The sequence below is a fragment of the Schistocerca gregaria genome, chromosome 3 (genome assembly GCF_023897955.1).
Source record: "Schistocerca gregaria isolate iqSchGreg1 chromosome 3, iqSchGreg1.2, whole genome shotgun sequence".
NCBI lineage: Eukaryota > Metazoa > Arthropoda > Insecta > Orthoptera > Acrididae > Schistocerca > Schistocerca gregaria.
In genome coordinates, this window is record NC_064922.1 from 599,626,125 (window position 1) to 599,653,320 (window position 27,196).

A 27,196-nucleotide genomic window follows, 5' to 3' on the forward strand; every position below is an offset into this window, starting at 1 on the left:
TGGAAGAGAGTATTCGAGTGAAAAGCTTTCTCTGAGTCTACAAATGCTAGAAAAGCAGGTTTGCCTTTCCTAGTTGTAGGGTCAGTACTGACTCACGTGTTCCAATATTTGTGCGGATTCCAAACTGATCTTCCCTTGAGATCGGCTTCTACCAGTTTTTCCATTCATTTGGAAAGAATTAGCGTGAGTATTTTGCAGCTGTGACTTATTAAACTGATAGTACGGTAATTTTCACATCTGTCAACACCTCTTTTCTTTGAGATTGGAATTATTATATTCCTCTTGAAGTCTGAGGGTATTTCACCTGTCTCATACATCTTGCTCGCCAGATGGTAGAGTTTTGTCAGGAATGGCTCTCCCAAGTCTGTCAGTAGTTCTAATGGAATGTTGTCTACTCCCGGGGCCTTGTTTCGACTCAGTTCTTACAGTGCTTTCAGTGCTAAAGTAGACAATATTCTACATATAAATGTATGCTTCTGTGGCCATTGTCATTGTCAATAATGTTCTATCATGCAAAGTGATAAGCTGCAAATTACATTCAGTGACAAGATGTCGACGTACAGGGTGTTAGGAATATAACAGCAGATATCTTTATTGGTAACTGAGGACAGTGTACTGAACAGCATTACATCAGTACTTGCTTCATTTGCAGGCTAATAATTATAGCTATTATGAGTGTTGTGTTTTAGGATGGTTAGTACCTTCATGTACATGTGGAAGAGCAAGTCAATAGTGTGGGCACGTGGACGCAAAACATTGGTCTATACTGACAGGCATAGTCCACTTAGTGGTATAGCCACGACTGTGCAGGAAACATCAGGCAATAAATTATACGAAGTGCTTGCGGAAAGACTGTTAGAGACAGAGAAAAACAACCAACGCACTGAAATCTGTATATATTAAGGTACCAAGAATCACAATATCTGCATATGCATGTTAACTTATTCATTTAGTCCTGGCTTTAACTGTTGTGGTATGAATCAATTTGTATTCAACGATTCCAGAATACCTCAATGTAATTTCCCTGAGAAACTTATTGTTGCAGCACAGAAAACGCAATAAGAGTTCACGATTATTTACGTAAATTTAATTCAATGGCAGAATACTCTGTGGTCGAATCTAGCAGCGTAATCGCCGCTGATAACAAACAGCACAACGTGACACCGCGACCCAACTAATTTCCCCTCGTTTTCTACGCTCCGTTCGCATAGGCCTTTTGACGCCTGCCCACTACGACTCCACTGCTAATTGATCCATCTCACCGAATTTTAGTAAATAAATAATTATTTTATAACATTAATCTATAAACATTTGATGTCGCTATCAGACGCGTGGTGTATTGTGAAAGAAACTCATAAATTTTATGAAGTGCAGTATGAAACTAAAAACTTGTGCTTCCTTTCGTATAGTAAAATAAATTGTGACATTTGGGCTGTGACACTTGTCGCAGAGAAGCGAAATGCCCTCGCATTTACCTCTACAAAACTTTAAACCAAGTGCATTTCAGAAATCGAATGCTGATTTCTAAGATGCCTATGAAATGAATGTGCTGAGTACATCAGTGTCTATATCTGTCTGTACTAAGATGTAACGACATACAATATCTACAGAGCACCTACGTAGCACCTTTCATGTGTCTTTAGAGGAAATGTATGTTGGCGCCAGAAACTGTGTTGTGCAGATCTGAACGCTAACTCCAAAGATATTCTTACTCTATGCGTGAGGTACGTTAGCTATTGTGTGTGTGGTGGGTGGGGGGAGGGGAGGGAGGTGGCATAGTGGGTAGAGACGGAGGGGAGACTGGCGGGAGGAAGGTACCTGCTTTTCTGATGTTGTCGGCACGTGTACGAACATTATCGTGTTGCGGCAATACCTGACGCGGCCTTACTGTTTGCTTCAATGGAACTGCAGGTGCAAAACGTTAAGGTGGTGGTAATAAACGTCGACTACGAAGCAACTTTTCGAGGAAGCAATTACTGGAACATGACGCCACACACAGCTGAGCACGTCTTCTGTGCGGCAACAGCTCGCGCCAAGCAGCTATTTCGTCTGATACAACCACAAAATTGCCTCATTGTCAGTAAAAGCAATCAATTATTTTCAGATTCTTTCACGACAACACGCTGATAATCTCGATTTCATATGAGTTCATAAATCCAGGACTCCTCCTGGAAGAGTCTGGAATTTGTTGTCTTGGCTCGCCCTAATTCGTATTCACAAATTTAAAAGATTGGCGATGACTGACGTCGGACACTGAAAAATTCTTAGTTTGGTGCGTAAGTTCGTTGTGATTTTCTTTTGCATGTTGGTATTCCTGTTGCCGTAGGTTCATCTCTTGAGTGACTTTTGGATGTGTAATTGACTGTTGCAATTTTTGTTTTCACATTGTCATTTTGTCATTTGGAGATACTGAGCGGAGCTGTGGACGCTACAAAATAGAGTGCCAAGTGGATAAACTGGAACATTTCCGACAAACTTGAGTTCAATGGAGGAGAGACAGCAGAGGAGGCAGTCAGAAACATTTGCTCTGTCTATGGTGATAATGGCCAGAGCACGGCAGGAAAATGGTTTCCCCGTTTCAAGAAGGATGATTCTGAGAATAGAGACTCGCCACGTTCAGGAAGTGCTTCGTGATTTGATGAAGAACGTTTAAAAGCTTTAATCGACAATGATCCACTTCATTGTACTCTAGAACTGGCAAATGTGATAATCTGTGATCATTCCACCATCGTACGACATTCGTATGCGTTGGGGGAGGTTCAAAAATCGGGTGTATGGTTACCACTTCCTGTAAGCCGAAACCACAAAAGTAAGTGTGTGGCCATTTGTGCACTTCTGTTTGCTCGTCATTAATTGGCTGGTGAACAACACCGACCATTCCTTTCCTGTGTAGTTACTGTTGACGAGAAATGATATCTTTATGCTGACATAAGGAAAAGAAAGGAATAGTTCAACCCAAACAAACCCAAAACTGCCTAATAGACCTGCGCGCTCCACAAGAGACAATGTTACCCATCTGTTGGAACAGTGACTGTGTGGTACATTACTAGTGGCTTCCTCGAGGTGTAACCATCACAATTGACATTCGTTGTCCACAACTGAGACGTCTCACAGACGCAGTTCGAGAACAATGATCAGAAAGATGCTACTCCGCGATTACGCCTGTTCGCATTCTGCTAGACTGACAAAAAACGCTTACATTATTCACCTGATTCTGCGGCCTTACATTTTCTCTTATTCCACCCTCTATCGAAACAACCTTCAAAGAATTTCCTTTCTGGATGAAAATGCGCTCCGAAATTGGCTTGACGATTTTCTTACCTCAAACGCAGGTGATTTTTTCGATTGTGGAATTGAAAAATTACGCCAGTGTTGGCAGACTGTTGTAAACAGTGAAGGTGAATATATTACTGTTGACTAAAGTATCTGTTATGTGTGTCTGTTGTGTTTATTAATATTATGGAAAACGCAACGAACTTATACATCAACCTAATACAGTTCAAAATGTGAGGCTCCCAAATAGAGACAATTTCATTCATGATGGGTTTTACTGAAGAGGTAACCGTCACACGTCATCAAGGAAATATTATTGCACTGCCCATTTTCGGTCACATCCTACGGTAACTACACATTTAATTTTAAAATCCTTCCAAAGAATTCAAATATCAGAAGTTGTGCCTTTCCTAGCCATTTATTACGTTTGCGATATTTATGACTGAACAGTGTGAAATTCAGCTAATGAATAACATTTAATCTGATAGTATTTGGTACCCACATTGTTTCGACAAGGGAGAATTAATTTTAAGTTATTTAATTTTGAAATGACGGCTTACAAAACATACTTTGCATTGTAGTAAGAGCAACACATACATTGTCTTTAGACCTTACAATATCGTCAGACAGATGGTGGGATAAAAATGAACAAAACTTTTCAGGCCGAAGAAGAGGTTCCAGAAAATGACAGAGTGTAAAAATAGTTTTGTGAGCTGAAAACACACGCACACACACACACACACACACACACACACACACACACACACACACACACACACACACAGTTTTATTTCATTTTTCTTCCGCTTGTATGTAATGAAATGACTTTTCCAGAGAGTTCCATCTGACCACAATACCGTGTACCTGATAGACTCAGGGGTGGTGGACATAGCGTCAACGTTCCAGAAACTGTGTCCTCCAAAAATTGTGACACTCGACGTTCCGTCTGCAACAATCCTCAATACGACAAAGATCGACAAGGAGGCCTGCAATTCCCTGTACATCGCCATCGAGGTAAGGCGACGATTAATTACTGAACTGGTGGTATCGTAGTGGTAACCTTGTGCGTCCGTAGCATATATTTTACACGAAATATATTGTCCAAGACGGACAACTATCAGCTGCATAATGGAATGATGGAATTGAAAATTTACACTCATAGTTAGACCCAAATTACCAAATATCGTTCAAGTGTCACATCGTACACATTAAGTAATCCTCGTAAGGGAAAGGCGGGGGGGGGGGGGGGCATTTTAATTGAAAGCTGTTAACTGGTATCGGCGGTTAAATACGATATTGCAGTGCCTGTTAAGATGTACAACAATGTTCCTTCGGACATCCATGCATGCAGGCTGTAACGCATGAACGATGACGTTGGAAATTTGGGTCTGGCCGTGAGTCGTCCACGGATAGCCAAACGCTTAAGGCGACCGCTCGCGAAAAGTGGGAAATGCGGTCTCGAGTCCATATCCGGTACAGTTTTCATTGTTGTCATTCCATAAAACAGCTGATGGTTGTCCGTATATTTCATGATGGCTGCAGTCGCCGCAGTGCCCGGTCCTTTGGACATGCATTGTACTTCTTAACAAGACAGTCATTGCAGTGTAGTATATCCTTTGTGTTGTATCTTTTGGTTCATCTTGCACAAGAAAGTCTTATGTTCACAGCGATAAAGATACTTTTTCTGTAGAATTCATGCCAGTAGTGCGCTTACTGTTCGTGGAGTGACGCGTATTTCGCCAGTTACGGCTATGCTATGCTGTGTCGACGATTTTCAAATTTCTTTTATATTATCTTCTTTTAATGGTTTCAGGCAAAGGCCACTTCCCGACGTACAGTAATGTCAAATAATGATACAGACATTTGTCAGGATCCATTGGAAAACATAATAAGAAGTCTACAAAGTTCGTTATTCTAACTGCACCATTGCAATAGAAACGAAGTTTTAGCATAATATATAATTGTATATAAAAATAATGAAACATAAAGAAAACATCGCAAGTTTCCTTTTATAAAGGTGGATAAAATGGCAACTGCATTTAGCAACAGATCTATCAACGGAACTACGTGGTACTCTAAGAGAACTTAAGTTTTGGAGCATTGCAAGTGTTACTGTTCTTGGATGATTGGATTTATCACATATTGTCACTGTATGCATATTGCCCTCTTGAGTAAGCCAGGAATCACAAATCAGATGGTTTATTAATTTTAATAAATGTCTCTTGTTATTAGCATCCATGTGATCTAAGTCTGTCAATAGTAGCAGTTTCTTTTCTTATAAGCGCCGAGTTGAAAAACCAAGGGTGGGTGGGAATCTGTTCCCGCATCGGCCAATGTCATGCGCATTTGATGTTGCGAGTCATGTTCAAGTGCAATGAAAATCACTGTCGCGCTAAATTATCACCGTTGCTGTATCTGCTTGTTTGTTAACTGGCTTTAACAAAACTTTACAGTGATGTAAAACGTTACGTTTCGTCAATGTTACATTTCGTTAGTCAATATGCTAGGTTTCAAGTAATGGAAGAGCACATAGTTCATCACAGTATTGTTTGCAACAAAACGACGATTTCTTCCGCTTCTTTTCTTGCTGCAGGCGACCAACTTTACCAGAGTCCGGCTTATTTTTCGAGAACATTCAACTATGCTTAAAAAGTTCCTTGGTCGCAGTCGCAAGGCGTTCTCGTTTACCGGTGAGCGGTCACCCGCTTTTCTTTTTTCTTTGTGTGGCTGGTCCCGGCGGAGGTTCGTGTCCTCCCTCGGGCATGGGTGTGTGTGTTTGACCTTAGGATAATTTGAGCTAAGTAGTGTGTAAGCTTAGGGACTGATGACCTCAGCAGTAAGTCCCATAATATTTCACACATATTTGAACATTTTGTTGTTCCTTGATGATATTTCTCTAGAATTTCACGAATACGAGACAAATAAAATTCAGACACATCTTCTAATTTATTACTTATATTGCATGATGAAAAGTGTCAGGGCACCCATCTGTTACGCGGAACTCACCACTAGATGTCGCGAGATGGACCCGCCAGTATGAAAGCATACTGTGTTGTCGTTAGAGAGAAGCAGTAAGAGCAGACAGGACCGTCCAGGAGAGCTCACTAACTTTTCGAGCGTGGACTAACCATTGGATGTCACATAAAAATCCATTGGTGACCTGTGAACCCTTCTACAGCTGCCCAAATCGACAACTGCGATTGTGCTGCAGAAACCCAAAGGGACAACTACAGCTGGAACAAGACTAAAAGAACCTCATGAACTGGTGGATTGGAACCGTCGAATATTACGGAGGAAGGTGCTTGAAAACAAACTGCATGTATTCACAGTGATGAACCACTCGACTTCTACAGTACTACCAACAGTCCAGCTAGCACAATGACTCTGCGTAACAAGTTATAAAGGAAGCGGTACAGTGGTCGAGCAGCTGCTCATAAGCGACACATTTCTGAAATCAGAGCTAAGCGGCGCTTGAAGTGGTATCAATGCGTTTACAGGAAAAACATAGCTACGATTTCGGTAATCTCTGCAAACTCCCAGCATCCATACAGCCACAAACATGTATCTTTCCACTCGATGGTGCACCGCCCATATCTGCTCAATAACCTGAATAAGCCTTTCAAACAGAACTACAGACCATCAAGTCGGTTCCACCAATTGCTATAGCTCTTCTCTGACTGATAATATACTACCAAAAAAAGGCGTAAAACTACAACTCCTCTGTACACTGGTCTACAGCAGTCAGTCAGTAGCTATAAAGCCTGTTGCAGAATTCCATATATTGGCAACATTCCAGATAACCTTAGAAAAAAGTTAAATCATCGCAACTGCAGACCTGCAGTTTATAATACCAACATCATACTCAACTTTTATTTAATAGTAAAGACAAAACTAAATATTTGGCACAGAGGATGTGTATAAAATCACATGCAAGCAGTGTGAAAAGTATGTATATATTGCTCAGTCCGGGAGAACTGTGGCACTTAAGTTATCTGAACATGGAAGAAGATGGAGATTAAGGAAGAAAGATTCAACTTTTGCTGATCGTCTTTTGATAGAAGACTATTCATCTGATGAAGACTACTAAAAATAACTAAATAATTTCTTATCACGTAGGGACCGGTGGAATTTCTTTTGCCTAATTGCCACATGGCGACTATGCAGAATCTGCAGACATGTCGAAGTTGTATGCTCTGAGATCAAATATCTACATCCACTTAGGATAGAGATCAGTGTTCGCCTTCAAGGTCCGCAATCGATTATGAGTTACAGAACTGTATCTTTGCATTAGACATGCGTGACCTAATACGCGAAATAACGCAGCAGCAGATAAGTAAACGCTTTTGTGTCATTTACGAGTTCCTAACCAGGAGCGTATTTTGTTGCATCATATGTATACTTTAATAGTTTAGTGTCTTGTGTTTTTGCATGCAAATTTAACATCTAATATCCACAGTTCTCGCATTTCGTTTGCGTCAGAAGGTAAACCGATCTTGCGACATAATACAAGTTCCTAATCAGGGGCAAATTATTTAGTTTCACGTTAGTGCTTCGGTAGCTAGGTTTGTGAATATCTGCGAATTATTAGACACAGTTCGTGCGTTTTAGTCAGGGTCTACAGTAGAGTTGCGCAGCATGTGCCGATAGTCCGTTTATCTGAATAGTTTGGTTTTCAACAGACTTTTTAGTATGGACAGGGACTGCGATTGTTGTGTGCGGATGCGAGCCGAGTTGGTGACACTTCGCTCTCAGCTTCAGGCTGTGATGGCTTCGGTTACACAGCTTGAGGCTGCTGTGGATGGGCGCCACTGTTGTGGGCCAGCTGTGGGGATCCAACGGACGTCCAGCACGTCAGAGTCCTCCGATCGGTCCTTATTGGTGGCAAACCCAGTTACTGCTCGCACTGAGACCGACTCTTCACCTGTGGTAGAGTGGGAGGTCGCCCCGGGGCGAAGCAGGCGGCGAAAGACTTCCCAGGCGGCCGTATGTAAGGCCTCCCCGGTTTGTCTGACAAACAGGTTCCAGGTGCTGTCTGTGGCTGACAGTGTGGCTCAGCCAGATGCTGTCACCTGTCCTGTTACAGAGGAAACCACTCAGCCTGCAAGACCCAGGCAATCACAGAGGGTGGGATTGTTGGTAGTTGAGAGCTCCAACATTAGGCGCGTTATGGGCCCCTTAGGGACTTGTCAGACAAGGAGGGTAAGAGAACAAAGGTGCACTCCGTGTGCATACAGGGTGGAGTCATTCCAGATGTGGAAAGGGTCCTCCCGGATGCCATTAAGAGCACATGGTGCAGCCAACTGCGGGTGGTTGCTCAAGTCGGTACCAATGATGTGTGTCACTTTGGGTCAAAAGAGATTCGCTCTGGTTTCGAGCGGCTAACAGAACTGGTAAAGACTGCCAGTCCTGCTTGCAAGATGAAAGCAGAGCTGACCATTTGCTGCATAGTCGACAGGACCTCTGGTACAGAGCCGAGTGACGGGTCTGAATCAGAGACTCAGATGGTTCTGTGACCGTATAGGCTGCAGATTCCTCGACCTGAGTCAAAGGGTGGTTAGGTTTCGGGTTCCTCTGAATAGGTCAGGTGTCCACTATATGCAGGAGGCGGCTACACGGGTAGCACGGGCTGTGTGGCGTGGACTGGGCGGTTTATTAGGTTAGAGGGTCTCGGAAAAACTCAAGGGCTTCAGTCACAAAGGGTGCAGGCTGAACACAGGAAGAACGTAGATACAGGAACCACTGGTAAAACAGTTGTAAACTGGGAAAGTACCAGAGCTCCAAGTGCTAATAGAAAGCACTGATGGTCCAATCGTTATAGGCACTGAAAGCTCGCCAAAGCCGGATATAAGCAAAGCCGAAATTTTTGCAAAGAACCTAATCGTGTTCCGAAAAGATGGGATAAACACGGTTGGCGGTGACGTGTTTGTTGCTGTCGCAAGTAGCTTAACTTGTCGCGAAATTGAAGTGGATACTTCCTGTGAGTAAGTATGGACAGAGGTCATTGTTGGCAACCGGAGTAAAATAATAATTGGATCCTTCTACCGACCTCGCAGTTCAGATGATACAGTTGCTGAGAGGTTCAAAGAAAACTTGAGTTTAATTTCAAACACATACCCGACTCATACGATAATAGTCGATGGTGACTTTAGTTTACCATCGATAAGTTGGAAAAAATACATGTTTAATTCCGGAGGTAATCATAAAATATCGTCCGAAATTGTGCTAAACGCATTCTCTGAAAATTATTTCGAGCAGTTAGTTCATGAGCCCAAGCGAATAGTAAGCAGTTGTGAAAACACATTTGACCTGTAGCAACAACTAATCCTGAGTTAATAATGAGCATCAAAACCGATATAGCGATTAGTGAACACAGAGTTGTCGTAGCGAGATTGAATATTGTAATCCCAAAATCCTCGAAATATAAGCTAAAAACATACCTACTCAAAAAAGCAGTTAAAAATTCACTTGACGCCTTCCTGAGAGACAGTCTCCACTTATTCCAAATTAATAATATTAGTTTATACCAGATGTGTTAAAAAGGTATGAATTCGTAATTTATGTGTTTTCACCAATATCTAATTACGATTTAAAAACTAATAGCTACGTGTATACAAACAGCAAAGAACAGATGAAAAATAAAAGCCCACTGAAGATGCTGCAACTGCAGTGAAACATGTTTGGGTAAAAAACTAAATTGTGTTTTGCTAAAGGCGGACCCTATCCAAAAACATAAGTATTAAGAAAGACTTTGTTGAAGAGCAAACAATATATTTAGAAAAATTTACCTGATTCATGGGACATCCAGTTCCAAAAAATTATAATGTTGTCAATAATTCCACAGCTCAAACATTGCCAACCATACATCAATCCTCATACATTTCCTTATGTATCTTCTTATAAACACATCATGTTACCTCACTTTACAATGCATGTCCTGCCAACACACAGTCTTCACTAAGAATATCATGTCCACACACTTCCCTATCCACTCGCTAACTGCTAGTACGTCCAACCACAGAATCTCTTGCAAAGGTTGCACAGCGCTATCAGCGATATTAACACGGTCTATAGCACTGCCAGCATACAAACAGGCTACTTATATAGCCCCCCTGCGCCCCTCAAAAAATTTTAAGAAGAGTTTTGGGTAGTGGTCAACACTAAGTTGTTAAATTTATATTAAAATATCAAATAGAGCAGATGCACACAAAGGTTAAGTAATATGCTATTGGTCAATAAAGTAAAAATTCTCCTCACAGTTCCTAAGGCAGTTTAATAAATAGGTCAAAGAGAAGTCTACTCCAGATTTACGCACATAGGCTGAGCAGTATATGAAAGTGCACAAGTAAGTTGTGCAGTACAGAAAGTTAGCCTTACTCGTGACTTGAACTTTTGAAATGGTATCATAAGATTGGTAATAGGCCACCACCGAGCAGACCCACAGCAGTATCACTCGAGGTCTTGAAGAATATTAGTAGCACTGGTGGATCACCACCGAGGAGACCCACTGTAGTCCTTCCATTGCAACTGTGTGGGTGCACATTCACAATTGAAGAGTCTTGACGATAATGTAGCTAGTCCATGAGCCACCATTGTGCAGTCAGTACTGATGCATATTACGGATGAATATTACAAGACCCTGAGCCACCACTTGTGCACTCATTATTTTTTTTTTTTTTTTTGCAGTGTCTTTACAACCAGCAATGCTTTTAACCAGTCCCTCGTTGAGTTATCAACACGTGTGATAGCACTAACACAGCCATATAATCTCTGAGATTTGATACATATAGTATGAGCAACAGACAAATGTGTGCAGTAAAAAGAATTCTTACTATTTACCTCACTTGGAGAACTTGTGTATATACAATTACAGTCTTACAGCTTAAGAATACAATTACAAACGTAAAGAAAACATAACCACAGTAAAGAACATGATAATACAAATAACATTTGTAGTAATACAGGCTTTACAAAAGGAATAGAAATAAGCATATACATGAGTATTACGGGAATTATGACATAAGTAAGTAAACGAAATATGAGAATGTCAGTAGAAACATTAACTTGACACATGAATATTAAAAGAAAACGTAACAGAATAAATAATGTCTAAACATCTTCCTAAAGTAAAGAACATGGTACAAAAACAGTGATTATGTTTGAGGTCAACAGTATTCCTCATCATAGTGAATGCAGCGTAATATTATAAGGAATAAAATTCTAACAAATTTATCTTATCAGAAAAACACAAAGGGATAGGAGGAACACCCAGACGCTAGGTTCACATAAACATACAGAAATAACACATAAGGAAAGAATAGGATCTGTCCTCAAGTGCAAATGTGGCAAACTGTAAGTGTAACATTTTACATTGCAGTACTTCTGGTGCGCATTTTATACCTCTTTTTAATTTTTTTCTTTTTAATAATATACTTCATGCTTATACCTCCTTTACTTACAGCCAAAACTACTTCCTTTCCAACCAAAACTTCTTTGAACTCTCGCAGACCTCTCTTACTTCAACATTTCTTTCCACAAAAATCCTGTCTAAGCATGCTACATGTATTTATACTTTCAACCAGTGATCATACTTCCTTATTTTTCTTACCTCATCATTCGTTTCGAAGAAAATCCTACCTAAACCTGTTGTCACTATATCCTACTTATATCTGTTCATTTACTCTTTCAAAGTAATTGTTCCTCATTATACAATACTCTTTTGCCAGACCTTTTCTCTATAACTTCTCAATGCATTTCTTCCCACCTCACCCAAAATCATTTTCTTATGGAGCATACCCCCTCTTAGGCCAACTTCAATCTACTGAACTAAGATACATAACTAGAGAACGAGGCAATGTAACAGAACAAAAAATTAACACAAACAACAATGACAAAAATGTAAATTGACAAAGCAAGAAGCAGCATATCTAAATTAGCAAAGCTAATGCAACATGACAAATAATATAAGGCAATATGCAGCAAACAAAAATAATACAGTGGTAAAACTGGCTTAGCGTAGTAATACAAAGTAAAATTCAGTAGAATGTTGCCTGACAAATATCAGCAGCAAATGCAATGACTTACACATAAACTTGACAAAGCACAAGCAGAAAAAATACTACAGTAACGACACCAATGCAGATAAGGGAAATACATGTGTAAGCTTACAATAGCAAATGTGCATCTGTGATCATCACAACTAAGCAAAGTGTCAGCACAAGGAACAAAATCTATACTATCTCTCATGTGAAATGCAATGGTTCTATGTCACATCTTAACACGAAAGTGGTACACCACAACAACTTATTCAAAAAAAAAGTTTTTGTAAAGAAAATTATGTATGCAGTTTCTGTTACTAGTCCCTTCTCCTACTCATTGTTATTTCCTTCCTAGTGCTCTTTCTCAAGAATGTGGGTCATAAAATTATTATTTAATGGATCTGTTGACAAAAAGTGTTCACATTAGCAGTGGAGCTAGAAACCAGATATCAAATAATATAAGCACACTTGTACAAAGCAAAGTATAAAAAGGTCATTCAGCAGCCATGTGGTATTTCATAAGTCAGTAGAAGTTCTCTCAACTCTCGTAGAGAGCTACTTGCCATAATCGGGTGTGTAAACTTAAGAATATTTCTCATCAATTCATAAGCATTTAAGTAAATAGCTCAAACACCGAAGAGTAATCATATGTTTACAAGTAGTAGTGTAAGTTACATTTGTGGTGTGTTCTGCAAAGAAATGTCAATAGCGAGGTCAACGGCCTTCTTTCCTACAGCTATGCGAAAGCTTGCAGGAGTGCGGCGAGCTTAAAAGAGGCTCAAGCAGCACCAGTAAAGTTCAAAGGTTCAAACGGTTCAACTGGCTCTGAGCCCTATGGGACTTAACATCTTAGGTCATCAGTCCCCTAGAACTTAGAACTACTTAAACCCTACTAACCTAAGGATATCACACACATCCATGCCCGAGGCAGGATTCGAACCTGCGACCGTAGCAGTCCCGCGGCTCCGGACTGAGACCCTAGAACCGCGAGACCACCGCGGCCGGCCAAAGTTCAAAGGAAACAAAACAATGTGTATATTTCAAGGCGAGTAGCGCACAGTGCAGCACAGCAGAGTATTTCGTCAAGGTCACATATACTCTTTACCGAAATATTTATGACAGTAGTTGCAGCTACAATGACAGTTGCATACAAATAAAAAAAATTCACAGGTTGAAAATTACAGGAGAAGTGTGTAGAAACGAAATCTCATCAATAAAAGTGTCCTAAAATTCCGTCAGCATTCTGGTACTCACATTTACATATATACTCAATTTTCGTAACTCTTAAACTACAATTCTTGGATTCCAACATTCTTTTCCACAAACCAGAGTCTCAAACCCCTACTCATTATTCATTGCCTCATTACATATATACATATTCGTTGATACTTCTTCAATATTTCATTATAATAAACACGTAGCATAATCGTTTTGTTCATATAGCATCGCCTTATTGATCATAGCCATATCACAACATCATAATACACATCGTCGTCGTAATAATATCATCATAACACATCAATAAAATCTCAAAATCGTTGTAGCTTCCTTCAATAATCTCAAAACCTCTTAAAATCCTCTCTGCTTGTTTAAATTGTGTTACCTACATCAAAAGTACTTCAAAAATCGTGATCCCTTACAATATACGTTACTCAAAGCTCTCTCAGTATCACAATGGTTCCGAAAATATAACTGTACAGTTCACAAAATGCAGCAAAGTACAATTTCATAAATGCAAAGTGATCCAACTGCTTAATTATGTAGACATCTGTCAGTGACATAGTTAAAAATGCTCGTTTTTCTCTGTTCAGTGACCAGATAGCTGTGTAATTCTGCGTTAGAGAAATATAGTACCGATATGTAAAACTGTATAAGAAAATACCATATAAGCTAGGGCTTCTCGAGCTTGCCATATGCATGGTACAATATGTTGGCATACCCCCTTGAAGGATAGTGTAATGATACCTCAGATCTTATAGATTAAAACTGCGGAATGAAATGTATCACCGAAAACCTTCTCTGTATCATTGTAGTTCAAAAATATTTCCAATAATGTTTCAAATACGTCTCATGTAGCGCTAAACTGTACTTCCTGCTGTAAAAAAGTTTCTGTCATCACTTAACTGTAAAAATGTGCCAAGTGTCGTAGTTATCGTCGTTCATAGAGAACGTTCTCCAGAAATCATACATACACATAAGTAAAGTGCTTTGCATATGAATGTCGTAGTTATTTCGTTCATCGCTATGACCTTGAAAGTACTGAACTGTAACATAGTGTTGTGTTACGAAAATAACTGTCTCATTGTAACCATTCCACAAAAACCATTACCGAAATGTGTTTTACTTTCCAGAAGAACGTAGAAAGACAATCATAGATTGTATTTCCGTTCTGAAACGGTCCGTATAATGTGCCAGGATAACATATGGTCTGCCGCAAAATTTTGTATGCTCACGAAGACGGAATGTGTACTAAAATCCTTTAATTGTTCCTGTTTTGTGAGTAAATACTTTGGAATGTGATTGTAAGATGTCAAAATGGTTCTGCCTATCAGTGTCATTACAGTTCTCAAATGTTTGAAATTTTTCATGACTTAAAACGTTAGTATCCCATACGTCATCTATGCCATCCTTGTCAATACTTACAAAGTGATCATTAGTGTCAAATTTCGTCGAAAGTTTATAACTGTGATCTGACAAAAGGTAAAGCCGATTGATTTCCTCGTCATGGTTTGAAAGCCAATCTTCAAATTTCAAAGTTATTGACTTACCTTCTTTCTCTGAACTTATTTCTGCATCGTGAAAGTTCAAAATTGCTTTATACTCATTCAAAAAGTTTGCATTTAATATAATCCCCGTCGATAATAATGGAACAATAAGAAAAATCATCATAAATCTGTGGCTTTGAGAAAATAATTGTAATTTAGTTTGTTGGCGTACATCTACACTTTTTTCCGAAAACCGCACCTTGTAATTTAATTTTACGTAAAGGAAGTGAGGGCAATCGTTCGATTTGTTGCATTTACTGAAAAGTGTTTCACTAATTACCGAAATAGGATTGCCAGAGTCAAGTAATGCGCATAAATCTTATGTCATTTGTTGTGATGTGAGTTACAGGATATGCAGTATTGTTTTGTTTCATGTCATGTTGCTGGAGTAAAATGTCCCTAATGTCTTCCATTTTCACACAACTGACAGTCATAGCAGCTGCGTCGTCAGCCTCCTAAGTGCGTTATGTCGCTACCTGCGGTGCGAGTTTTTGTTTAAGATCTCTTTTGTTGTCGCTCGTCGTTACTGGGATTTGGAGGTCTAAATTCTACAATTTCAACTTGTCGTGAGGGCCCTGCACTATTTGAATCACGCCAGTTCTGATTAAATTCAGGTCTGTTGTCATGACTTTAGCGTCTGTTGTCTTGTCCTTAATTTCTGTTGTTTCTTTCTTGTCGATTAAGTGGTGGAGAATTACTCCCGGAATCGTAATCAGGGGGTGGACTCTTGTTATTTGGTTTTCCTTGATAATAATTATTCTGGTTCCCACATTGTCTGTTTCTACGGTTGTCTCTGTCATGGTCATTACCACGTAAAATGTTTTCTATCTGTGTAATTATTGTTATTCTGCCAATGGTTGACATATGGGGTGGTGTCTGTTTTGGTCACGATTTGCATTATAACGGTAGACTTGTCGTTACGGTTATTGTTTCTGTAGTCACTAAATTGTGATGGATGTGACCTATAATTGTTGTTGTCTTCCTGTTTTCGCATCATGCGATTGTCCGTGTGGGTTTCCAGTTCTTGCAAAAGTTTCTGAAAAGCTTCGGTATCATCTTTACAACTACTACCCAAAATAATATGTCTTTCGTGTTCAGGCAATTTAATTAAGAAAATGCGAATAAATTCCGAGGGGCTGTACGGGTTTGACAGATACTGATTCTTGTGTAACATATCTTCAAACTGTTTTACAGAGCTGGAAAACTAAGACAGTTCTAAATGCTTCATCATTATAATACTGTAGTTTATTCAATCTTGTGTGAACTGAAACAAATATGCAGAAAGAAAGGCGTGAAAAAATCTCCTTCACTGTGACAGTCGCGAATAACCGATCATCGCTTTCTTACAGCTGGTTCATTTTCTAAATGGCCACACATGAATTCTAATCTATGCTTTAATGACGAATTAGGACGAAACATTGAGAAAACAAATGAAGCCAAGCTTTTCGACGTGTATCATTCCCAGCATTTTTGAATGTTTTTAAATTTACGCTATGTGATGGGCAGCTTATAGTAAAAGTCATCGCGCCTGCGAGTCGCAAATCGGGCATTGTTACATCGTGTCGGCGGTTCCATCTCAAGGCTCGGAGCACCCGGCCGACTCAAGATCTCCGAAATTCCACGTATTGTTACCACGTGACTTTTTCGTATTTCTAAATCCCTCCTCCCTTGTCGAAGCGAGAGTATCTTCTGAAATATGTAATTATTGTATCACCTGTACCAACTTATCTTGTACTTCCCTTTTGTGTTGCGTATTAATTTGTTTCCGACTGTCTATTTTTTCTAATTTCCTCGTACTCCTCTGTGTCAGTAAACGCTACCGCTCTTGCATCATTCAAATCATTATCTACCTAAGTAGATACATTTGTTAACTGATCCGAAAGTTCGGCTACTTTTCCGATAATGTGCTGATTTCCTCCGTATGTTTTCTTAAGCCAAGTTTTAGAGTATCTGTTTGTGTCGTAATCGTATCTACTTTGTCATTTAAGTTTTCCTGAATTTTTACAAGTTGCGCAAACGTATCGGTAGATACAACAGAATCAAATTTAGCCTGCAAGGTGTTGTGATTTTCGTGTACAATGATCTGCAGTTCTTTTATTGCTGCTTCATATCGCAAAAAATAGGCTGAAAATGCTCACAAATTTGTATTTTTAAGTCTTGAGACAAGTTTTGATATTTCTATTCGATTTTGTGTATTTCAGCGGTTAAATCCTCACGTCCTTCTTTAATTTCGTCAATTGTGACTAACTTTTGAAGTTTTGCTGTGTTTGTTTCTGATTTTGTTCCGTTGTGTCTAGCTTTTGAAGTTTCTGATTTATTTCCACTGTGTCTAAGTTTTGAAGCTTTTGGCTTGTTTGATCAAATTTTTGAATTAATTGCAATAACAATGCTTCAGTCACTGAAACACGTTCCTTAATGTTTTCCGTCAGTGCTTTTGCAACGGCAACATTCGTATTTTGAAAAGCAGACAGCCGGCCAGAGTGGCAGAGCGGTTCTAGGCGCTACAGTCTGGGACCGCGAGACCGCTAGGGTCATTGCAAGACATTGCAAGTTCAGAAACATCTTCTTTCTGGTTTGTTTGGGACGCGTTTAAACATAAAATCGCTTTGTATGAAGGACTCATTGTGTTGGGCACTCCAGCAGTTCCATAAGCTCACTGGCGTTAACGTAACCGTGAGGTTTGAGGTATTCATTGTGGCCTTGAAAAACTTACAAAAATGGTTTCCTAAACTTTTGAAGACAGTGTCAATCTCACGTCTGTTTCGAAGATGTTTCAGAGACCGTTTGCAGTTTCAGTTGAATGTACCTCTGCGCATATCCAGACGTTACTGATTTAGCCACAACGTAGTTCCCGCTTTAAAGACAAATCCCTTTGTTTTTTGAAATGCCCATAACATTTGTTTCCTCAGGTAGGATTTCCACGTCTCCTTATTGAGGTTGCAAAAGTGCAACAATATTTCGACCAACATACGTGTGAAAGATGTTTTCGATTGTGAAGCTAAATAAATCATGATTACGTAACAAGCTGAATACGAAAATCTGTGCAGCTGTCTGCGTGTGTCTGTATGCTGACCGTTTGTACCGGATAAAAATTATATCTTTAGCGTGCCAGGAATAATCAAACAATACTCAAAATTTGTTTTGCTTGTGATCTATGTTGTGGAGAAATGTGAAACATGAACCCAAGTCGTATGCAGTACGACTGCATTGCCATTTAAATGCAACGCGTTCGCCGTTTCCCCCTTTTCACCCTCCTCGCACTCATACAGCGTTGCGTAGCGATGGGGGGAAATGTGAAGTGTCTGAGCACTATGGTACTCGTTCCATGGCACAGTTCGCTAGCTGAAATTCTTTGCCAACCCTGAATAATTTGGGACTCGCTTCTCAGTGAGAGAGCTTGTTATGACTTTTGCAGCAGTAAATATGGACCTCTTCTGCCATCTGTCGATCGTTCTAGTTCTTTGATCTTTCGTTGTCAACTATATCTCTAAATTTTTTCGTGTAGTGTTGTAATGTCGTTTCACAACACATTTGCTTTACTTGTCGAATATGCGACTGTATTATACACTCATCAAAAAAAGTTCCGAAACCTGTGCAGAAAATTGGAATAGAGATCAATATAATCATTTTCGTCCTTTTTACTGCTCATGAAAACTACACATTGCATGTTGTACCACAATACAGTGAGACCTTCAGAGGTGGTGGTCAAGATTACTGTACACAACGGTACCTCTAATACCCAGTAGCACGTCCTCTTGCATTGATGCATTCCTCTATTCGTCGTGGCATACTATCATCAAGTTTATCAAGGCACTGTTGGTCCAGATTGTCCCACTTCTCAAAGGCAATTCGGCGAAGATCCCTCAGTATGGTTGGGGCCTCACGTCGTCCATAAACAGCCCTTTTCAACCTATCCCAGGTATGTTCTGTAGGGTTAATGTCAGGAGAACAAGCTGCCCACTCTAGTCGAGCGATGTCGTTATCCTGAAGGGAGTCATTCACAAGATGTGCACGATCGGGGCGCCAATTGTCGTCTATGAAGACGACTGCCTCGCCAGTAAGCTGCCGATATGGTTGCACTATCGTACAAGGGTTACGGCGCCTTCCATGTCCACCAGCGGCGTACTTCGGCCCGACATAATACCATCCCAAAACAGCAGGGAAAATCCACCTTTCTGCACCCGCTGGACAGTGTTTCTAAGGCGTTCAGCCTGACCGGGTTGCCTCCAAACACGTCTCCAACGATTGTCTGGTTGAAGGCATATGCGACGCTTATCGGTGAAGAGAACGTGATGCCAGTCCTGAGCGGTCCATTCGGCTTGTTGTTGGGTCCATATGCACCGCACTTCATGGTGTCGTGGTTGCAAAGGTGGACTTCGCCATGGACGTCGGGAGTGAACCTATTGCACACCGTTTGAGTCTTATTAGGACATCCTGTGGCTGCACCAAAAGCACATAATCCGTAGGTAGCGGTCATCCGCTGCCCTTGGCCGGCCTGAGCGAGGCATGTCATCGACAGTTCGTGTCTCTTTGCATCTCCTCCATGTTCAAACAATATCGCTTTGATTCACTCCGTGATGCCTGGATACTTCACTTGGTGAGAGGCCTTCCTGCCATAAAGTAACAATGCGGATGCGATCGAACAGCAGTATTGACCGTCTAGGTATGGTTGAACTACAGACAACACGAGCCATGGTGGAATGTCGGGAACTGATGGGCTGTCGGAACCCCTCCGTCTAATAGGTGCTGCTCATGCATGTTTGTTTACATCTTTGGGTGGGTTTAGTGACATCTCTGAACAGTCAAAGGGACTGTGTCTGTGATACAGTATCCACAGTCAACGTCTATCTTCAGGAGTTCATAGAACTGGGGTGATGCAAGACTTTTTTGATGTGCGTAGGTACTGAGAATTATCGTCCCTTTCTTCTGTCGCTACCGATCAGTTTTAAAGAACTGTGACAATAGATCACTTGACCGCTTCTTTTTGTACAATCAGCCACTGGATGTGCTAATGACCTTCACAGCATAAAAAAACAGCGAACGGTATACAGCGGTGACAGCACGGTTCTGCCGAACTGAGGAGACTTGGGAATACCGTAAAATGCGATACCGCGGTACTCAATAAAATGTTTGCTGTTCCGTTTATTTCCGAGAAGGATGAAGCAGAGCCGAGACATACCGGCTCTTGACTCGCACACGCTGCAAACTTGAAGTTTGGCACGCCATGGACACCCTTGCTTTTTGTGGTACGTTGATTTGATATAGTAGATGGCAGCTCTTTCTCTGACAAGCAGACCTAGAGGCAGGTCCACAAATATTGCTTACAAAACATGAGAGGGTGAGGCAGATGCACTTGTGTCAAGTAGTAGAAATGCACGCTGCACACGCTCCTCGAACAAATTGTGTATATGTATATGTAATGAAAAATTCTCATGTTTTGTTATACCAACTATAATTTCTTATGAGAAACACCGGTCTTGACGAGTATTCAGCCTTTTCGGTACTGTGCTCGACAGGTGGAGGTGCTGAAGGACGGAAGGCGAGTAGCCTACTCGGCCGACGTGACAGGGTTCGCCCTCGCGGTGACGGACCTGGCCAGCGGGCGGACGCACCGCGTCTACAGCGAGTACTACTACCCCAGGCCGGGGCTCGGCGTCACCACCATCGGCGGCGTGCGCTCCTACCTCATGGACGGCTTGTTCGCCCTGGGAGTCGCCGACGGCAACTTCTACTCCTGGGCCTTCGCCAGCAACACCCTCAACAAGGTTCCCACCCGCGTGCTGAGGAACGCCACCGATGAACAGATACTGGACCTCACCGTTGAGGTATCTTTACCCTCTGTGTTGATATGTTGTTATGAAGCTAAAACCACATGCAGTAAGACTCCTCCTTGCCTCTGTGTACTCTACAAGTTTCGAAACCTAACTGCACACAAATCATAAACGTGAAATCACTCGTTCTGCTGAGCCTCCACTATTAATATATAACAGTACACGGAACAACTAACTCAAATTCCAGGCACTCAGAAGTACTCATGAATATTTGCGTGCGACACACCTGACGAATACCATCTGTGTATCGCAGCCAGTTAAGATGGTTGACTCACATTCGCTTTGTCTAATTCGTTAGATTTTCAGTACGCATATACACCACTATGTTGCATTAGCGGTATCTGTAATCGCACCGTAATAGCAACCAAGTTATTACTTGTGTTGTATCTCAATTACTTACTTACTTCCTTTTTCCGGGATTAGCCTATTAGTCTGCACCGGCCGCAGTTTTCCTGCAAACTTCATGAGTCGAACAATCTCTTCTTCGCACAAGATGATATCTAAGGGCAAACTTTGCAGTTCTTATGTTCTCCATTCTAAAAGTGCAGCTTCATCAGTCCCCTTGTTTTGGGATATTCCATCATTCAACAAAGACATATTGAATTGCCGCCTTACGCCTTCCTTGTCATAGTCTACCCCGATCCCGCTAAGGAAAGGAGGAGGAGGAACAGCTTGTTAAAATAAAACAAAGCCTTTGTTCACGCAATCCGGCTGGTAGTAGCTCCTGAGTGCCTTTCGCTAGCGACGCCGTGGAGACTTCAAGGGCAAAGAAGGGGAAGATCATGGCCTTCGGAACTGACGCGTGAACCATGAAGGAGCACTGCTTTAACTGGTAGTGTGAAATTGGTGTAGCAGAGATATCTAGTTATAGCAAAGGCAACTCTCTTAAGGGAAGTTTAGCCTGGTAGAAAAGTCCCTAGTCCTCCAGGTTGGGGATTGAGCAAAGAAATAGTAGTCATTCCACGTAAAATGAATTTCTTTGATAAACCTCAGGCCTAGCACACTGAGGTGACAAAAGTCATCGGATAGCGATGTGCACATATACATAAGGCGGTAGAACAGAGCACACAATGTATCAAAGGGCAATGCATTGGCAGGGCTGACATATGCGCTCGGGTAATTCTTGTGAATAGTTTGCCGAAGTGGTTACGTCCGCACGACGAGATTTAAGATTTTGAACGCAGAACGGTAGTTGGAGCTAGACGCATGGGACATTCCATGTCAGAAATCGTCAGGGAATGCAATATTCCGTGATTCACCGTGTCGGGAGTGTGCCGAGATTGTCAGGTATCAGGAATTAGCTCTCACCAGGGGCTACGCAGTTGCCATCGGCCTTAATGTAACAACCGAGAGCAGCGGTGTTGGCGTAGTGCTGTCAGCGCTAACAGACGAGTAACACTGAGGGAAATAACCACAGAAATCAACTTGGGACGCACGACGAACGCATCCGTTAGCACAGTAAGGCGATGTCTGGCGTAAATGTGCTATGGCAGCAGTCGACCGGCGCAAGTGCCTTTGCTAGGAGCACGACATCGTCTGCAGCGCCTTTCCTCGGCTCGTGAACATGTTGGTTGGACCCTAGACTACTGGAAACCGTGGCCTGGACAGACGAGTTCCGATTTCAATTGGTAAGAGCTGATGATAAGGTCAGGGTATGGCGCAGAGTCCACGAAGCCATGGATCCAAGTTTTCAACAAGGCACTGTACAAGCTGTTGGTGGCTGCATAATGGTGTAGGGCTGTAGGCTGTCGTCGCATGGAATGGACTGGTCCACTTGTCCAGTTCAACCGATCATTGACTGGAAATGGTTATGTTCAGATACTTAAAGACCATTTGTGGCAATTGATGGATTTCATCTTGCCAAACAAAGACGCAATTTTTATAGCTAACAATGCGCCGTGTAGCAAGATTGTGGACAGTTCGAGCGAATGATTTGGCTAAACAGCTCGTCCGACATGAATCTCATCGAACATTTATGGGACATAATGAAGAGATCAGTTCGTGAACAGAATCCTGCACCAGCAACACTTTAGCATTTATGGACGGCTTTAGAGACATCGAAATTCAGCTTTTCTGCAGGCGACTTACAACAACTTGTTGAGTCCACCCCAAGTCGAGTTTCTGAACTGCACTGGGCAAAAGGAGGTGTATCTCACTACTATCTTCATCTCACTGAATGACTTCATTAGTGGTCACCCTGTCACATTAAGTAACCGTACGGACACACTGTCCACATCACAAAACATTTTCAGTCCGTTAGATTGATATACTAGGGTAATTGAAAAAGTAGAGGCATTTTTTAAAAGGAAACCTTTTAATAGAATCTATGCAAGTAAAATGATTTCTCCACAGAATCTTCCTAAAACTGTGTGCAGGTCGTCCATATTTTGACAGGGTTCCTAAGTCCATCCTGGAAGGACCGTGCACATGGATTTATGCAGTTTACAACTTGGTCATTAGATGAAAATCTGATTGATATAGGTGCTCCTTTATCACTAGAAAGTAGCAAATAGCTGGAAAGTAGATGAAGACTTTACGGCGGGTGCTCCATCAGCTCAAAACCCAGATGTTGAATACGGGGAATCATTTTCTTTTAGCTTTATGAAGGCGGTCATTACTCCGCAGTGAAATCTCACCTCTTGGAAGCTTCACTCTCATATTCTTTTTTATTTTGGGTTTCACATATCACAGTAGCTAACACAAACTGTCACTATTCGCTGTTGACCTCTATGCAGCGGACGTTTCATATCTAAAACCGCTTTCGTCATCAAGTTTCCTGCAAAAGTTTGGTCTTTTTAACATCTTTGCTGCAGGCGATGTTTTCACACCATGCTCTGACAATTTGTGTCTCGCAGTAACGGACCTGTGTGTCCTCGACGGTTACTATGCGAATGAGAAAGTGTTTACCTTCCTCCAAAAAGTACTTGAAATGTAAGTTCGACATTTTGAAACTTATCGTGTTTGTGGAATGAATTAGCACTCTGCAGCCAATTACGCCAGTATTTTTTTTCTTTTCGTAATCGTATGGCAGTTGACGTACATAAAGAGCCACAAACTTTTGCGTTCGGTTAGAGATTCATGGGCTAATGCAGATGCTGAACAGTGGCTAGTCTTCAATTAATAACCACTGTCATCATTTCTAGCAAGGTGGTCATCACAAATCATCTGCTCACTTGTTTCGACGTGGATAACTTGTTCGGCATTTCTTCATTAGCAGATATGCGTCCACTTTTAAAAACGATTTATCCATTGGTAAATTTTCATTAACTGGGACAGCTGCATTCTACGAATACTCTCTGTAGTGTTAGTCCCTTTAGAGTTAAGCAAACGAATCACTCCCCACATATCTTCCATGGTGCATACAGATGGTCGTAGTAAAATGTACTGAAATCACTGCGGGCAGAGCTATTTACTGAACCAACACGGCTAATTCACAAGATCAACAGTGAGGCACGTCACGGTTGTGTCAGTGCTGTAAACTTATGGAGCAAAAGTAAAGTGGCTTTACTTATTTACTTGCCTATTCACGTACAAGATGCAATATTTGCCTTCGTCTGCGTGTTGGACAGACGCTGGTGCCAGGGCAGAGGGCGGGCCCAGCGGGTGCGTTGGCCGTCGACGCCTCCGGGAGGCGGATGTTCTTCGGCATCGCGGAGCAGGAGGCGCTCTACTGCTGGGACACCAGGAAGCCCTACATGCAGGTGTTCTTCCGGCAGCTCGCCCAGAACACCGAGCGCCTCCAGTTCTTCAGCAGCGTCAAGGTCCTCCACTCCGACGACAAGTTGCTTGTCGTCACCGACCGCTACAACAAGTTCGGCCAGGGCATCGTCGACCAGCAGTCGGTCAATTACCGCGTGATGTCCCTCAACATCAGCCATCTACACTGCTAGGTAAACTACGCTGTCAACAACGGACCTCTTCTTCTGCCGCTCCTGAACGATCCTCGCAGTATTTCCAATTGAAATGATGCCAGAATAAACACATTTAGTCAGTCCTCTGTTTTGTAAGAGTGTGTGTGTGTATGTGTGTGCGTGCGAGAGTGTGTGTGTGTGTGTGTGTGTGTGAGAGAGAGAGAGAGTGAGAGAGAGAGAGAGAGAGAGAGAGAGAGAGAGAGAGAGAGAGAGAAGAGAGAGAGGGGGGAGGAGGAGGAGGGTAGGAGTGAAACATGGAACCAATCAAGAACGAAAGGAAACAAAATTAATGGGGATATGCCTCTTTCTTATTATTTATGATCAAAACGGGACATAGGTTTACTTTGCATGTTCCTGTATTGTAAAATGTATTCAAAATACCTATCTACTTCATTAAAAAAGTAACATCTATAGATGCACTGTAATATTTTTTCCAAAGGTGGCAGTTCATTTTCCAATTTCAACATTTTAGGAAAATATTTAACTAGAATTTTCTACGTTGATAGCTTCCCTGGAATATGTTGCACACTACAGACTACGAATTTGATGTCAGTATATAGCACAAAATGCAAGTCATGTTTGGCGGTAAACAAAGTGATATGCGAGATCTATACCAAATATAAAGAAATTAATGATACCGTGACAAAATATCAGAAGTAAAACATAATTCATTGTGTCGATTTTACTACTTTCAGTTTTCTGTTAATATAGTCACACTTGAAAAAAGTAAATCGTGTTCAACCAGAGGCGATACCCAAATTTCAGGAAATAGAGAAGCCTCGAATTTAATTGTGACACGTGGTACATGAACTCACTGTTATGTTCAGTGGACTGCGTCTAAACTGGAAGATACTGCTATGGAACAGATGAAACATTTACAGACTATGTTGGTAAATTACGAGTAACGGAAAGCAGACAAAATTACACAGGATCGGTTAACAACCGATGCAAGTAGACTGTGTCAAATTGATCTTGAGAAGGTGGGGATATTTAAGGGAGTTAAAAGATAGTTATTTAATACATAATTCTGGAGTACTTAAAATTTTAATCTCACGACAGGAATCTATAAGAAAAATAAGTGTTACGTGGGACAAGGAATGCACGAAATATTAAACATAGTGGAATGCAATGACAGTACCCAAAGAAGAAAATTGTCCCAAAATAAACGAATTTTTTGAATTCAGTAATAACGTAAGAATTTACAGAAAACACTTAATTTCTATTATCTTATTGTAAGGAACCCAGTATATGATCAACCATAAAATATCATTTAGCACTCGAATGTCCGTCACTGTCTATTGTCACAGTATCGTTATGTTGATTATTTCTATGGCGCCTTTAAATAATACCGGCGTTTCTTAAGAGTGACTCAGATTCGCCCTGAAAGCTACCAACTATATTTCATTGGAATGTACGCATGCTTCATACTTCACAAATACTCCCTTAAAAGAAGCCATGTGATCACACAAAAGCAAATTGCAGATAAAGGAAACTACAGGATTTTCGTACATTCGGAGGACCCAGTAAACTGTAGTTGGAAAAGTTACTGCTGGGAAGCATTTGTAAGAACTATTCATAACACATCTCAAATATGTGGCGTGTATACCTGTGGATACCAAGCGCGGTCGATCTTTGAATGTTTCACCTTGTTGGAGAGGTGAACAAGGAGAAATCATCAGGGGCTATTGAAAAAACGTGATTAATATTTGTTCATATCAGTTAGAAAGTTCCAAAAACCATTTATCACCAGAGACTTTGCTAACATCTTTAGTCTCTTCGAGTAGCTATCATGGCAACTGTAGGAATAAAAGTCGCCTAATCATTGGCAGAGATGTATGCAAATCATAATTCTTTCCGTGCTTCATCGGCGAATTACGTGGAAGATTAAATCTTAATACATGGTGTAACGAAAGTGCCACACTCGTTATCTCTACACGTGGTACAGGTAAAGACGTAGACGTCAATGTAGATCATAAAATCTCGAAGATTTATAACAGGCGTTCCGAGAAATCAGCCAACTAGGTAATTATGTCGATATTTATCTCGCTATGCATCAGGTTGCGTCATCCTGTTGAAAAACATCTTCAGAAGTCACATTCCGAAAATGAGGCCTCGAAACTCTTGTTTACATATCGTGGCCCTGTTCTCCGTTCACTGGCATCGCATTCTGGGCTTCGTTCTCAAGTCAGTGTGATGTTGTATTCACCAGCGGGGCAACGCCTTCTGCGTGAAGGAAGTCATGAATTTTACAATGTTAGAAGAAACCTAATTTACGTCTCACCTAAGGTGATTTTTATCCTGAAACAGTTCCACTTTCTCTAAGTTTCAAGTACACAGTTCAAAAATTATAGGCACTTATTGTAATCTATCTGGTAGACTTC

The 27,196-nt window shown here is 41.2% G+C and overlaps 1 protein-coding gene across 2 annotated transcripts in view; it reads left to right on the top strand.

Annotated features, from left to right (window-relative positions):
* Positions 1-25,228, top strand: part of LOC126353958 (protein yellow-like) — a 70,443-nt gene extending 45,215 nt beyond the window's left edge. For both annotated transcript variants that reach the window (XM_050003261.1, XM_050003262.1), the window contains 3 exons: positions 4,108-4,287; positions 20,590-20,898; positions 24,474-25,228. In XM_050003261.1, the coding sequence (XP_049859218.1) occupies positions 4,108-4,287; positions 20,590-20,898; positions 24,474-24,794 (810 nt within the window). In that variant the 3' untranslated portion in view covers positions 24,795-25,228. The remainder of the gene's footprint in view (positions 1-4,107; positions 4,288-20,589; positions 20,899-24,473) is intronic.
* The last annotated feature ends 1,968 nt before the right edge of the window (positions 25,229-27,196 follow it).